We start from the raw sequence: 16,605 nt of genomic DNA, 5'->3' as shown, positions 1-16,605 counted from the left end.
CCCGGAAGGCAGGGCAGCTTGTTTGGAGGGCTCAGGGCCATGCCAGGCCAGGGTATCCAGGGCACCCAAAACACACTGGCTCCTGGGTAGCGTCTGATCCTTTCACTGTCTTCCCAAGACTACCTTTTTGTTGTAAACCACTTTTTCCCCCCCTATTACCAAAGGCAATATATTCTTAGGTGTCATACCTGTTTTTAGCAGATTTTGCTGCCTCTTCTGGGCTGCCTACAACTCTAGCAGACAAAGAGAGGAAAAGCAGTGGGTACACACAGTCTCCAGAACCTTCCACAAAGGGCTCGCTGCATTCCAAGTCAGGACCCTATTGTTTGGCATCTGACTGAGAGAGCATTGATTTTTACACTCCTGCTCTCTGGGATAAAGTGAAGTGGAAAGAAAAAGAACTGTAGTTCTCACATCACTGACACTTTCAAATCCCAGTTCATGAAGGGAACAGATTTAGCACAACTGCTGCAGGGATCCATTCCTCCTGGTTTGGACCATCTGACCTGATGTGAAAGCCTCAGCGGTTCTGGCTCTGACAAGCCATCCTTCAGACTCTCCTCTCAGCAGAACTTCCTACTGCAACACAGTCTACTGGCCTTGTTTAATTTGGTGTCTCTTACAAAGTGCTACAAATCTTCCCTAAAACACCCAGCACGTGAAAGACAACTGTACGCATATGAGCAAGTAACGCATGTAGCAGAAGCGATGAGCATGAAATTGTTATACACACACACACACACACACACACACGCACGCACGCGCATGAGTGTTTTTGTAACATGCACGGCACGGCATGAAACAATGCTTGAACTCTTGTTCTCTAGATCCGTCTCCTCTCCCCGCCAAAACCAAAAGGAACAATGACAGCACAAAAACTGTGAAATAAGTAACATGCCCCCGCAAGCAAGGCACCCCCAGAAGGAAAGGACTTTTGGGCTTACCTGCGCGGGTCATGCACTTCCACAGAAAACTTCTTTTCTCTGAAATACAGGTTTTCCAACTGTCTCCATTGGAATATCTGGACAGAAAACAATGCGGTTTAAATTCAGGGGAGTCTGGTTCCAGCTGCAGTCCTCGCTCCGTGGCTGAACTTGTGCAGCTGGCAGTTAGTTTCCTTATCAAAGCATAGAGAGTTGTTCGTGCCTTCTTCTCTGCCCCTTACTGCACACACACACACACACACGCACACACGCACACACGCGCACACACACGCACACACACAGCTCTCCAGTTCAAAATCAGGCAATGTGGGTGTGGATTTTCCTGCAGGTTTCTTATCGGGAACAAAACAAGTTCTTTTCAAGTTGTTCCCCTTTGGCCGGCCTTTGTTGAATTCTCGAAGACAGTTCCCAGCTCGGCAGACTTTTCCCTCCAAGGAAGGGAGTGGGGGGGGAGACCCAGTCGCAGAGGCGGCCGGCGGGTGGGAGAGGGAGCGGGTGCTCTGGAGGCAGCGGTCGGTCGCCTGCTGCTGCGGCGCTGAACCAGCTTCCTCCCTCCAGTGCTGAAATGGGAAGGCGGTCAAATTCCCAGCCTCCCGTTGGGACTCCACTTCCTGCCCACTAATGTGTGAGAGCTCTGACTCGCCAGGCTGCTTCGGGAAGGCTTGGGAGGCTTCCTTGTGGAGGGCGGGGGTTGCTGACCTTATTTCGGGGCCGGCAACTCCAGATAACAATATGAGCCTGTCCTGAGCTGTGCTACTTTCTGCAGCTCAAAGAATATCCAGAGCCAGGCTGCCCGCGGGACTCGGCAGCCAGAGGCTGGCTACCAGGGACGTGCAGGGAGGGCAGAGGCGGGCTAAGTTAAGGCATTCTGAAAAGGGGGGGGGGTGAGAAGGCTCCTACTACTGCCAGTGGGGCAACCCTGTTCACTTAGAGGCTGACCACAGCATTTGGGAGTAATTGGGGCTCCAGCATTGCTCTGGGAAGGGGGAGTTCCTCTTAGATGAAAAAGAAAGTTATTTCATCTTCTGGAAAATGTCAGAGGTTAGTTATGCATGCATATGCATTATATTTATTTTTTTATTTATCTATTTGCAAACTGCATCCCCTCTATACACTGAAGTTTTGAGTTTATTTTGCCTGAGGATAAAGCAGGAATCCAGTTGTCCCTCGGCCTGGGGAGTAGCTGGTTCCTCCCTAGGGTCTTCCCTTTCTTTGCCCACTGCACTGAAGCAGAGTCATCTCACCCCACTAACTGCCCTCTTGGTATTTGCCTCTTTAAAGGTGTGATGGCAATTTTCCTGGGTGCTATTCAGGGAGGTGCTACCCCTCCCTTCCCAGGGCACTGCTAGGCAGGGTCTGGCTAAAAGATGTCACCCCCTTGTCAAAGAGGGCTAGAACAGCTGGCTGCATTCTTTTATTCTCACAACCTGCTTGGCAGAATTTTATGGGTTATTTTTTTTTTTTTTGTCTGTGTATAAGTAACAGGGAGGAGGACTAGCTCTTACCAAAGAGCCCCCTATTATCCACAGCTCAAAGCACACTTCTCTCTGCAGCTCAAGAAGGTTATACTTTTCTTTCTTCTGTAGGTTCTATTCCAAGAGAGTGCAGAGACATTTCAAGGAAACAAGTGGTCCAAAGCCCTCTACTGGCTCAATTCAGTCTAGGATTGGGTCACAGATAAAATGCCACCCTTCATTACCCAAGCCACAGGTCTGAGTTTCCCATTTCTATTCAAGCTCTGCAAAGCTAAATCCCTCGACAAAACACCCCCCAGCTTCTCTCCAACCCTCATTGTTATATATTTATAGACCTTCAACCTGAACTCAGCCACAACCAGAAAAGCACCGTAACTAACAGATTCCCAGACACAGATGTCCTATCTGCAAGTAACACACAGAACAGAGTGGCCAAGCACACAACGTCCGAATCTAGGCTCCCCTGCTTCCGATCTGTTTGACAATGGGCAGTGGATAGCGTTTTCTTCAGCCTCAATTTTCCCACCTGTAAAATGGCAACAGTGCTTCCCTCTCCCAGGCAGATCTTAGATGCAACAGATCCTCCACGAGGCATGGACAAAAGCACTCACTTTGAACCTAGGTCTTACTATGATTCCCGATTTTTCTTACTTCTCCCAAAGCCTGACAAACCAAAGAGATTAACTCCAGAACAACCAAAATCAGTCTTTCCTTACATTTCCTAACTCAAGTCCTGATAGTGGGGTTGGAAATCCTTCAGGAAGTGCAATTATTCCCTGGTCCTTCTCTCTTTTCCCTTTCCTCTGCAGGAGACAGCGGTAGACATCTGCTCTGAGGCCCGCCCTGAGCCCCAGGCCCGCACTGCAGCCCCCTTGGCTACCCTCAGGTGTGGAGCGTGAGCTGAGCTGGAAGGGCTCTGGGCTTGGTTTAATGCTCTGTGGTCTCCACCTTGAAATTCTGAGTAGGTCTTGATCAAAGGGCCCCAAAACTGTTGCTTGGCCAGGCCAGGTCTCTGGCCCCTGTTTATGCTCCTGGGCTGGGAAACACTTGGGCTAAGACTCCCAAGGAGCAAAGAGGAAAAGAGGCCCAACCTGGTGTGGGAGGCTTGGCCCTCTGTGTGAAGCCCCTCGCGCTGGTGAGGAACCTCGGAGCAAATGCTCTGAGGGGTTACTTCCCTGGCAACTCCTCCCTCCTTGCAAAACACAACACAAACTGAGACTTCCCTGTAAGTGCTCCCGGATGCTGTTTGGTGTGGAGAGCTTTGCAGCTGCCAACCAGCCCAAACAAAGCCATCTGGCTCCGCTGCAGCCTTCGTCCTGTGAACCCTGGCGGCCCCGCTCCCGGGCATCTCCCTGGGATGATGTACTGTCTGTAGACGTTTCCTAACAGGGTGCAGAGTACTGGCTTTCCCTGATGTCTGCTCCTCCATAGATGCTCTTTTCTTATTCTTTTTTGGCAAATGAAGTACTGGGAAGGGAGGGTGCAGTGAGGTAGATGGATGGATGGCTTTTCAGGACAGGGTTGTTCATGTGGGATTTTAGCAGGGTCCCAGGAACTAAAAAGGAGGCGTTCATGTGGGAACAGTGACCTGGTCCTTTTCACTTAGGGGGGCAACAGGGGTAGTCAGGCAGTCAGATGCTCCCATGAGATGGAGACAAATACTTCACCTCTCCATGGGAGGCTGGGTGTTTCTGCCTTGGAATCCTGGGCCCTACAACTTAGAGGCCCAACAGGCTACACCCTGCAGTCTGAGGCTGTTAGAGTGAAAACCAGCAAATAAACAAGACACTTGACCTTGCCAAACAGGGCACACTGCGGGGGGCAGTTGGGGGGGTTGGGGGGAGTGTGCTTCAGGACAGGGTACATGGTTTGGGGGCAGCCCCTGGTGATCTGTGCCTCTGCCTCCCCGACTCTTAGTGCAGTTATCACAGGCCCAACAGCAGGAACAGGTATCAAGGTGTGTGCCACTCCATACAAAGACTCATTAGACAATGAGAAAGGACTGAGCGAGCTCCCTTTGGATTCTGTGTAACTCTATGGCCAATTATGCCCAAGTAGCTAATTAAAAACTAAAATATATGGGCCTATCAATAATCAAAGGCTATATTAATTAACATCTATTAATAAGGCCTTTCTAATGTACTTCATCTGTGCATCTTTAAAAGGCTCTGCAAACCTCTCTTCTTTGATCTTTTAGCATCCCCCAACAAGAGTGAGTGGGGGATTTTCCTTTTGGGGAAATTGCCAAAGGCCACACAAGCCAGAGAAGGCACCAGAAATAGAAATCAAGTAATGGGCACCTGGCCCATTACTCTAGCCTCTAACTATGTTCCCTTCCACATGGGTCCACCAATTAGTGGGAACAGTTCTTACTCACCAATGGGTGGTTAACTTTATGAGTGGAATGATTTTTATAAATAAGCAGCTATGTGACTGCAAGTAGAAATATAAAACCAAATCTGTTCAGTCCTATACAATGGCTTTTCTTCCCTGTCATGAAGTAAATGAGAACAAGTATCACTTCTTCCTCTTAGAAACCTGGGTTCCTCTGGTTTTCTGCATAGGGATTCCTCAGTATTCCAGAGTTGTCCATCAAGAACAAGCCACAATAATCACAATTAAGAGAAAGTCTTAATCATCTGGGCTTGCCCAAAACAGAGACATGGTCTCACCATGTGGGCACCATGTCTGGCACTAGAGATGGACCTTAGCTTCTCACCTAGCCCAGCCTGCAGATACTAAATAATCACAGGTTCTCCCTCTCCCCTTGCTGGGCCTCAGTGTCCTAATGTATAAAACAGAAGATGGCAAATGTTTATCCAAAGAGAGTAAAGCCGAGTGGCTAATAAATCCTGCCTTTGAGCCCTGAGTGCAAGCGGGTGCATTAGTAATTAAGGGAACGGGCTGCTTACTGGATCTATTAGCTGGTCTGCTGGATCCCCGCATCCTGAGTACAGCTGACTGGCAGGGCAGAAAAGGACTTATGTCCCCTCATCCCACCCTGCAGGGCTGGACGAAGGGGCCTTGACCCATGGCACTTCCTCCAGAGCTAGTGTTTACTGAGAGCTGGTACAACATGTGGGTGGTGGGTGAGCTCTTGGAATGATGCGGAAATAAAGGCTTGAGAGGAAGCTTGTTCTAGTGGCTCAGATTCTTGACCAGGACTTCAGGGAGCCTTGTCTTCCTCTGGTCCCTGAGGCTGAGTCACCAACCTCTTAATGACCTCCTTTGAGTAACTTCCTGCTTCTCCTAGAGGGGCCATTATACAGAATTCCAGCAGCCGTCTGGCCTGGCCTCCCCCACCCACAGATAAAGCAAGCCCGTGGAGAGAGGTTTAGAGATTGGCAGAGGTTAAATAAGTAATGGATGTCGGGACCCACTCTGTGACCTCTGTCCTGAGCTCTACTACACCAGCAATCTCCCAGGATGAGCCAGAGCAAAGCAAGTGATCATTTCTTCAAAGCTCCTGGCAGTTAAATGATGCCACATGCCATCCAAACTTCAACAGGGAGTGCTCTTTTCAGAAGAATTAGACTCATAACCAGGAATGGTCTACAAGCTCAGAATACAACACACAAACTAAAATATTTCCTTAGTTTATTGCTGTTCTGTTCACTTTCTTAGAAGGACTGTCATTCACCTAATCTCTAAGTGCATTGATTCGCCCAAGAAACAAAAACGAGCTGCTATGCCTCTTTAGGACTGCAGAAGGAGATGCTGAACCCCAACTGGATGGAGTTTAATTAAAATGGGAGCTCACCAGAGAAAACCCAAACCTATGAGCTCCAAGTTTGATCAGATGAGCCCAGATAAGGACTGTTCTCCTGGAGGAACCATCCCAGGAACAACAGAAGCAAGTGTATGTTGTGAGATGAGTTGACTCTTTGGCAGAGGGTTTTTAAATTATCAGTTGCATAAACACTATATTTTACTTTATACTTGAACAGAGAAGCCAGACCTGGGGGTTTGGGGCAACATCTAATCCCCGTTTCCTTTCTAACCATTCAAGTAGTGTTGTCTACCCCTGGCCAACCTGGGCTAATAGGAACAAGGGAGGACAAGACGTCTAGTGCTTGTTTATATTTGCAAAGAGCTTATGATCTATTTGGGAAGATGAGACATACACAACATAGACTGCACATATGCCATAGTAATTAACTTTATGATGAATTTAGAATCATCTGTAGTTTGTATTGGGCTTTTAAATTTCTATTAAGATACGTCTTGTATTTGTCTCAGATAATCAATATTCATGACCATCATTTATTCTTCATCATTTTGGTTCATTATTTTTAATGAACTCCTCTTGGAAGTATAGAGGCCTCAGTTATAGTCTCCTGACTTCATAAATCTCTAATCTTAGCTTTCTTTTCTGTAAAAGGTATGGGGGTGTGTGTGTGTATGTGTGTGTGTGTGTTTGTGTGTGTGTGAGATCATTCCTGCATTGCATGCCTCGGATGAAGATCAACATTGTGCGTCCTGCGAACACCACACTGCTAGCCTTTGGACTTTTCCTACCTAGGAGAGACAATACAGATTAGGCCTGATTGAAAGCATGGACTCATCTGGCTGTGTATCTTTGACAATTCAGTTTCTCAGTGTTTAAGTTTTCTTATCTTTGAAATACTACTACTAATAACAATAGTTTTTTTTCATGGGGGCTGCTGTCTTAATGAATTTATACATATAAAATGCTTAAAATGGTACTCAGTAAGTAATTTTATTTTATTTTATTTTTTTCCCTGGAAAGTCCAGAACTCCTTCTGGCAGTTTGTTCCTTAGTACCAAGCAGCAAGATGTGGGGAAAGAACGCTTTGGACTTTAAGGTAAAGTGAATGATTTGGTAATAGCATCATTTACCTACTTTCTTCTTTCATCTAGTCTCATGTTGGTTGCAATTAGAATCATCTGAGGTGCTTTTAGACTATGAACTAGCCTGGTCCCCAATCCCAGACCAACTGGATCAGAACCTCAGGGGAGGTAGGCTCAGGGGCACAGTTTGCAAAGCTTCCCAGGTGATTCTAATATGTAACCAGCGCTCCCATCCAGGATCTTAAGTTACTCAATTACTAGCCATTGTTAAGTTCTTCTCCTACATCAGTTTACAAACATCATTGTCTGGCATGTAAGCAGAAAGACCTGTGACTACTTTGAACACATTATCAACCCAAGATACAGGTTTGGTTAAATTTCTTTAAAAGACGGTTAATATGTCACCAAGGACACTTTGGAAAATGTTTTAATTTGATTTTGTGTGATGCAAGCACAAGCCTGACCCGGTTCTCATTCCTTGCACGTGACGGGGCATTTGCTGGTTCCCTCTGGGCTCATTGCTTCCAATTCCTACCCAGCCAATTCCTGGTTCACAGCAGTTCAGACCAGTCATTTTTAACCATTTTTCTGCTATGCCTTGCCATCGTGAACATACACCCAGAGAAGAAAGCACCCCATTGTAATGTGGCTGGGTGTTGTGCGCAATGGGCTGTACTGGGAGCCAAGTGAGGCGGACCAGGTCACACAAAATTAGCTGACAGAGTTGAGTCTAAGTGTGCCCGTCAGTACCTGCCCGGAAAGAGGGTTCCCTGGCATTTCTTTTCTTTGGAAGGGGTCACATACCCAGCAAAGAAAACAATAGCTAATTCGGACCCTAATGGAATCAAGATGTTCCTCCGGTCTGCATACTCTTCCCTGTCAGCATGGGCTCTAAATTGATTTGGCTAATTCAGTGACAGATGCCCAGAGCACCCGGCCTTGACCCTTTCATGGATGGCCCCTTTTAACCCCTCGAGAACCATTTAGCTTCCTTTGCCTTACAAGCCAATACTAGGAGGAAACACAGAAAGAGGGGCAACAAGTACTTAACAGGCCTATAGAGAAACAGGCCCTTCTATTCTTTCCACTGTGCTCCATTTCCTTTCATTTTTCGCCCTAGAGGACATCCCTCTGTATGACTTTCTTCTGCATACTTGGGCTTTTCTTGCAGGAAGACTGCGCCCTAAAGCTTTGGCAAAAATAAAAAGTTAAAAGAGAAGTTCAAAGTGGTTTTCCTCTCTTAGCCTCAGCCTCCTGATGTAATTTCTTCCTCCCTCAGAGGGTGCCTCTGTGGGGGAGGGGGCTAGCATTTGAATGGCGAAGCTGGCTAGTATCTGGGTCTAGCTTTGGTTTTGCTAGCAAGGCTGTGGCCCAGTTTTGTGTGGCTTAACCTCTCCTTGCTCCAGGCTTTCCTTAAGAAAATGTCACGGTTAATTACACCTGTTCTGACTTATGTCAATATGCTGCTTCCAGAAGGAGGCAGTCTGAGAAGAATTTGGCTCATCTGGGGGAAAAATTATGATGGGCCATTAAACCTGGAAAGACAAAGACTTCTCTCTTTTTGGATTGACTTCAAGGTTTTTTTTTTTTTTTTTTTGCTTTGACTACTTTGGAGGACAGAATTGGGAAACCTGTATGTTCTCTTTTGGGGGGCAGGTCTCAGTCCACTTAGGCCTAGTAGCTCTGCACAAGAGGTGTAGCATCATAGTACAACTGATTTCCCTTGTGGAGAAAAATGATGGGGAGAGGATGGAGAATCTTCTCTACACAGAAATAACAGCACATGCACATAACTCAAACTCTACCTTAATCAAGCTAACACAAAATGTGAAACGACAATATCCTGCCCAAGAGTTATCCTGTGAAAGCAAAGCCAAAGATTAGCGAGCCAGCAAGGCCTCTCTGGGAATGACTAACAGAGGTCTGTGTGCACGTTGAAACACCAAGCACTTCAAGAGTTTGCCCATCCTGCTGTGGAGAATGAGGGGTTTGCTGACTCTGGTTTCTGTGCCAGGAGGCAGACTGCCTGCTGCTGAGGCTTCAGGTGTGAGCTCCAGGCTCTGACGCTTGGAAGCAGCTCAGGCAGTGGTGGCAGGACAGGCACCCAGCCAGGGCTCTGTGGCTTGCTTTTCAAACTCAAGCTGCTGCTGAGAACACTTGGGATCTTGTGGCTGTTCTGCAGTGGTAGCAGCAGCCAGCAAAGGTGGTGAGGCCGGGGGGCTTGCCCCAATCGAGCCTGGACTTTGTGATTAGCTAGGCTGGGGGAGGCTGAGTGGGGGGTGGGGTGGGGGTCCCTAGATTGACTTTGGTGATTTTACTCCGCGGATCCTCTCCCTGGAGCAATTTTGTACCTGCTCCACGGCTTTGTCTTCCCAAGGAAAAAAGTCTTTGAGAGGTGAGGGTTTCGGCTCTAGAATCTCTGTCTTTCCAGGGGCTCTGGTCCTACTTACAGCTCTGCTTTCTTTCCTTTTCCCCTAAAAGCTTTTGCAAGTGGGCAGGTCAATTTGGGGAACTGTGAATTTGGGGGAGGAGAGCTGAGAGCAGAGGAGGAAATGGACACTTTTACTCCACAGCCTGCTGGAAACCACTCTCACCACGGCTGTCCCTACCCGGATCTCCCAACTCCACTTCTCGGTTCCATCTGGGCTGTTCTCCCAGATACTCATATATGTGCCTCTGCCAAAGCAATTTTTTGTGTTGTCATTGTTTTTCTCACCACATTTTCCCCACCTAACTGTAAACTCTTTGAAGGTGTCTTCCTGGTACCTAGCACGATGCCTGGGGCATATCAGATACTCAATAATTTTTTCTTGGATGAGTCAATGAAGAACTGTTTGAGATATCATGGCAACCAAAGTTCTGAGAGGTTAAGTCACTTTCTCAAGGTCACGCAGATAAGTGGTAGCAGCAGCTGGTGTTTGAACCTGATTGTCTACTCCACATTCAGGCTACTTCCATGAGGAACTCCCAGAGACTGAACTTAGACAGTTTGTTAAAAATACATTTCTAAACTGCAAGGAATATGACAACAGGGAAGTGTCAGCCAGGGTCAGCCCAAGAGCCACCACCCTGGAGCCAGGGCCCTTCCTCCTCATGTGGCTCTTTCTGAGCTAAACTCGGAGCCAAAGTGAACTGGGAACCTGCACAACTCATTCTACTAGAAACTGCTTTAGTCAAATCGAGGCTCACTGTTAGGTGTGACTTGGGGCAGGTTGGACCCTCCTTGTAGGAGCCTCCAGCTCCACCTGCGGGCTGATTCTGAACTCCAGGCAGAGGGAACAGAACTGGTAGGACACCTTTCTGGCTGCACTGGGTTTAGCAGTAAACAGGATCACAGTTTCTGGAAGGTCAATTCAGCCTGGGTTTCCGTTTTAAATCACGTGCATTAAAAATGAAACATCTCAGAGCCTCCCCAATATGGCGTGGCTCAGCAGAACCAAGCTGAGGACTCTTAAGACAAAGCAAAGGTTTAGGGGATTCAACAAGAGAGTTCTCCAGTGTAACATTTCCTGCTTTTCAGAAAGAAAAGGCGTGTGGATTAATGCAACTGTTCAAAGGTCTGTAAAGCCCCAGCAACTCGCTCTTGATGTCTGACTACTCTTAGTTCTTTGGGTCCCCGTGGCCCAAGACACAAGAATAAAATTGAGGAAAAGCGCAGATAGACTGATAAGGAACCTTTTACGCTTTTCATTTTTTCCACCAAAACCCAAAGATGTACAAAGCTCTGGTGTCCCCTTTTGCTTTCTCCCCTTTATGAACGTCTCACGCACGCAGCCCTCCCGAGCCTTTTCCCACAGGAGTTACACTGTCCGTCGTCACGTCTGTGAGGCCCTGCACACACACCTGGACACGTCCTTGAAGCTGGTGGCGGGTCACCACAAGCTATTAGCCATTCTGCCCTGAGTGCTTTTACTCCGGTAGCAACTATTTGAGCATCTACCATGTGTCAGGCACACACGGTGCCAGACAGCAGGCGGATCAGTGGGGGGAAAAGAAAAAAGGCAACAGTTGTGCCCATGTGTATGAGCAGAGAGGAAGGCAAATAATAAAACTGCACAGTAAGGAAGTCAGGATGGCAGGTTCCAAGGACAACCATATGGCAGGGTAGGACAGGACTGTCACTGTTATTAAGGCAGGCCAGGGAGGCTTCGCTGAACTGACGTCTGAGTGGATACCCAAAGGAAGCTGGGGCAAAGTCTCTCGGTGACATGAAGGAACACAGCCAATACAAGGACCCAAGGCACCACATGTGTACACATGCGGACATGCACACATGCTACATGAATGCAAAAATGAAGTCAATGTCAAAAGACAACGGAATATTATTCTGTCATAAGAAGGCATGAAGTTCTGATTCATGTTGCAACAAGGATAAACCTTAAAAAACATAACTGAAAGAAGCCAGACACAAGAGGCCACAGATTATATGACATCTAGATATTACATGATGTCTAGAATAGGCAAGTCCCCAGAGACAAAAAAGTAGATACTGGGGTGCTGGAGGCTTTGGTGGTTGGGTGACGCAGGAAGCAAGCAGGAAATCCCTTGAGGACTTGCCATTGTTTGGACGGCTAAATTCTAGTTTGGATTAATCTGTGTCACAGATGGTCAAAACTTAACAGAATTACTTAAAAGTCCAAGATAAAACCCCCCAAGCCTCTAGTGAGGTCCCATCTCCATAAGAAGCCCCTTCCAAACCCCTGCATCCAGTTTGGTTCTCCTACCAGGGTCTCCTGTTGGTCCTGCAGGTGACAACTGACATCCCAGCCAGACAGCTCAGCCCATCATGGCCAAGGCACCTCGGGAAGGTGTGTTGCATAACCTTACAGTATTTCGAAGAGGAGAATGTGAGAAATCTGGCTGGTGCCCAGTTTCGTGTGGTTTTTTAAACCCCACAGCTACCAGCAACGATTCAATGCTGCGTTTAAGGAGACACACGTGTGCGCAGACGCAGTGCAGACCCACTCAGCTGTGACTCCTTATGCTTATTACAACGAGGACTGGGGCTGGTTTCCAGGCAAATGCAGGGCCTAGAGAGGCTGTCGTCAAGAGCCCCTTTACCTTCTGCCCTCTAGGTAAAAGGCTGGAACGTGAACACTCATCATGATGAGGCCAAGTCCCCAGGGCTGGGGGTGCACCATGAGGGAAGCCCTGATCACATTTATTCAATGCCAGGATAGATTTTCTAGAATTATAAGGATCAGGGATTCTACAATGATTACAAGGATTGCAAAACCCCATTTAATCACCAGAAACACCTGCTGAAGATGCTGCGCTGAAGTGAATTTTGGTTGCAGGGGTGGGAGTCTGTGATTTCACTGATTGGGGATTTCTGGACTCTCCCCACTTGTCAGTTCGGGTTTGTTCTGAGTTGTGCTGGATGTGGGTAACACCACCAACTGTATACTCAGAGCCCAGCATATGAAAGTGGGAGCACTAAGAGTTCAGGATGATCAACTCGCTAAAGCGAGCAGTGAGGAGAGTAGGAGAGGCAATAAATAAATAAGGCCAAGAGCTGTCCGCATGCCTTGGTTTGCCTGTCACACCCGAGTTTGTCTGAGGTCATGGAATAATTATTAACTACAGCCCTTTTTTCATTCTCCAAATTCTCCTGGTTTGAGTATGAGCATCCTATGGGCAGAGAAAGAAATACTGGGTGACTCTCCTCTTAAAGCTTCTGGAGTTGTCAAATTCGTAGCAACAAAGCAGAACGTTGAGTGCCAGAGGCTGGGGGTAGGGAGCCAGGGTTGTTTAATGAGGACAGAGTTTCAGTTCTGCAGGATGAAAAAGTTCCAGGTATTATGGAGTATATCCACAACAAAGTGGATATCGTAATACAGCTGAACTGGACACTTAAATATGGTTCTGGTGACAAAATTCATGGCTATTTTATCCATTTAAAGTGATGATATAATTAAAAATATTTTTAAAATTTACTATTATCTTGTAGCAGCTATTTACTGGGTGTCTGTTTAGATGACTCTAAAATACTTCCCCCTCAATTGGGCTGTAAGATGTTTAGGAAGGTGCAAAGTGAGGGAAAAGTTCTAGAGAGAGGGAGATTGCTGCGAGTTACTCTCCCAAGGGGAGGAGGAGCATGCCTTCTGCAGACCCAGAAAAAGAGGGTTCACAGGAGCACCTGGAGGGCTGGAGAGGTATCTCCTGGAGTTAGGGCCTGGCTGCACGATAAGAAGGGAGGTAATTAAGCTCCTGTCAAATGAGCGGAAGGAGATGGGGAGAAGATACAACTTTAAATCAAGTTTGGAGCTTTGGTTGTTACAAAGGACTGGGCCCTCTCTTTCCTTCATCATATTTATTTTGCTACTTAAAGTGTATGACTGCCTAGGGGTGTTCAAAAAACTCACAGATTGTATCTAGGGAAGGACACATTTTAAAGGACCTAGTGAGATACAAGCCACTTGCTCTTTGAGTGAGTCCCAGGTGGTCAGTGTCCTTGTTGGGAGAACAAAATCTTGGGTTTTAAGCCAGAAAACCCCAATCTGTTCATAAGTTACTCCTGGTCCCTGATTTTGTGAGGGAGTAGGTGGGGCTATTGGAATCTTTTCTGCAGAGATCTGGGATCCAACGATAGCATTTGGTTTTGATGTGCTGCTTTAAATTGCATCCAAGGTCAAGGAGGCCCTCAGAGTAGTGAGAATCTCCTTCTGAGAATTATTTAGAAGCTCGTCAGCCTCAAGGGGGCTGCTGACCTGTCAGGTGGGGGTTTATTTGCTTGTTATAAATAGGCTTGTACGTGACCCCAGCTAGCCACACAATCATCTGGTAGTTTATATGGCCTTCCTGGGCCTCATGTGCCTGCATGGGTGGGCAGGGCAAGAAGCTGAGATCAGGCTTGACTGTGGGATGTGCATGGACCCCAAGACCCTCATACCCCACAATAGTGGGTATGAAGCATTTGGAGAGGGGAGAAAATGTCCTTTTGTCACCACATCAGATCCAGCATGGGTTGGCTAAAGTGGAGAACTGTCAAAGGTAGACAGGACTCCACCTACTTAGAAATTGGCATTTTCTCCCTCTCCCACTTCCTTCTGGGAAAATGATGCTTTTTCACTCTCCTTATGCTCAGACCTCTTTTCTGACTTCACAATGAGTTTGCCCCTTGCTTCATTCCTCTCACCTGTTTCTATTTCAAGTTATCTCAACTCCAATATTCCCAATCATCTCTATCAACATTTTGGATGGAGACACTGAGGTCCACAGCAGTGAGTCTTGTGGCAGAACTAGGGCTGATCTGAGGTGTCCTGACTACCAAGCCAGATATCTTGCCATTACCATAGAACAGGGTGCTTGGGATGGGGGGTATGGGGATGAGGCAGGAAGGCAGTGCCCACAGGACGAAGCCAGGCCTGGAGATGAATCCCCTGCAACCCAGGGGCCACTGGGTGGGGTCAGGGCAGAGTGCATCCCCCTCCATGAAGAGGACCCCCAAACAAGGCACCCCAGCAGAGATTTGGAGCCCCCACTCTAAGGGATAATTACATTCCTCTTCTCCTGCACCTCTGCAGAGAAATTACCAGCATTAGAGTTTCCCTTTTTAAGGATTATCCACTGGAATGGGGCACTGTTCTTTTCTGTTCACAGGTCTCACCTTCCTCAAACATGACAATCTGACATCAGTGTGGTTGCTGCGGGGACAGCTTCCATAGGAGAACAATAAGACTATGAGCTGATGTCCTTGGAGGGATGGTTTACTCAGAACCAGGCTCCAAAAGGGCCTGTGGACCTGTGGGAAATGAGGTCCCCTGGATTCCCAGATCCAATGACCAAGAAAAAAATTAATCCTCTTAACAAAGAAACATTGTTTGCTCTCTGGGGCAATCCTGCCTCTCAAGCTCAGTATACAAGAGACTGTAACGATAATTGCTATGTCAAGGGCAACAGCACTTTTATCTTGGGGAACAGGGAACTCTTTGAAATGTACATATTCTAGTAGAGAAAATTAGGCTATTTCCCATGTCTTAGAGTCTCCACTTCATGATATAAAAGGAGAGGCACAGAGAGGTTAAAATAAGTAGCTTACAACTTTTTTTGAATACACACTGGAAGTGAATTAACAGTAACAAAATTCCTCTTTGGTCGAGATTTTGAGACTTATATTTGGCATTTAAGTGGATATAGAGGCCACTGGATTAAAAACATCTTTTTTTTTTTTTTTTTTTGGAGTAATTGCTCCAGGGAGGAGTCTGACTTTAACAATGAAAACAAGAAAAGTAGAATCAGAAGAATCACACAGAAAGTTCCTCTCTGCCTATACATCAGGGGCTGGGGGTCCTCACACTTCAAAGCATGTATCCCATTCACCATGAGAATGTGTGAAAACACCAAACACCCAGTCTCATCCTCAGAGTTTCTGGGTCTGCAAGGTGGGGACTGGGGAGTTTGTGTTTCTAGCTTCCTCCCAGGTAGTGTGGATGAAGCTGGTCCAAGGGCCACACTTTGAGAACCATGGAAGTAAAAGCTACTGTGCTGTACTGCCCAGCCTCCCCTTTCAGGAGTAAAGGACTTGGACCAGGAATCATCCTCAGCGCCAGACAGCCTTGCCCAAGGCCCCTTCTCTGTGACTCACCTGCATCTAAGGATTGGCTGATGGTGGGGATGGGGCTCAGTCTCCAGCCTCAGCGTGATAGCTCCAAGAGCAGACAGCATTGCAGCTCAGCCTGTCTTTTCACCTGCTCCTGCTTCCTTCCCTTTCCCCCTTGGGGTTAATCCCCAATTATGTCCTAACACACTCCTGGCACATGCATCCATCTCAGACTCTGCTTCCCAAGGAGTCTGACACGCAACACTCAGAAATAGTCACCTAAATGTCACCTCCTTGGGGAAAGACTTCTGAGTACCATCCCCCCTCCGACCCCTCCTTACTCGGATGGCCTGTCCTCATATAAGTTGTTAGTTACCCCCGGAATAACAAGCGTTTATCCTGCTTGGTTCCACTTATATGAAATTTCCTTGTAAGTAGAGTACCTAAACTTAGAGCATCGAAAAATACAGTACAATACTGCAAATATATTTTCTCTTTCTTATGACTTTCTTAATTTCATATATTCTTTAAAGATTTATTTATGCATACAAGAACTGGGGTACAGGCCAGAGGTGTAGAGGGAGAGAGGATTCACCAGAGACAGAGTGGGGCTCAGAACAGGTGGAGTGACTGAAACACACTGCTGAGGGGAGCAGGGGGCGAGACAGGAGAGGCCTGCTGCGCCATTTGGGTAGCTCCCTGGATGGGGATTGAACTCGTGCTGCAGAGGCTGCGGATAGCTTCATAGGTTGCGTTAACCCCTTGTGCCACCAGGGAGGTCCCTAATTACATATTCTTAAACTTCCTTTATTGTAAGAATACAGCATATAAT

The 16,605-nt window shown here is 47.2% G+C and overlaps 1 protein-coding gene across 6 annotated transcripts in view; it reads right to left on the bottom strand.

Annotated features, from left to right (window-relative positions):
* Nucleotides 1–16,605, bottom strand: part of FRMD4A (FERM domain containing 4A) — a gene marked incomplete at both ends in the record, with an annotated part of 535,058 nt that overhangs the window by 53,847 nt on the left and 464,606 nt on the right. For all 6 annotated transcript variants that reach the window (XM_084253889.1, XM_084253888.1, XM_084253890.1 and 3 more), the window contains one exon: nucleotides 945–1,021. In XM_084253889.1, the coding sequence (XP_084110015.1) occupies nucleotides 945–1,021 (77 nt within the window). The remainder of the gene's footprint in view (nucleotides 1–944; nucleotides 1,022–16,605) is intronic.

The sequence above is a fragment of the Talpa europaea genome, assembly GCF_964194135.1.
Source record: "Talpa europaea genome assembly, chromosome: 14".
In the NCBI taxonomy this organism is placed as follows: Eukaryota; Metazoa; Chordata; class Mammalia; order Eulipotyphla; family Talpidae; genus Talpa; species Talpa europaea.
This window is presented reverse-complemented; position numbering and strand designations above follow the sequence as displayed.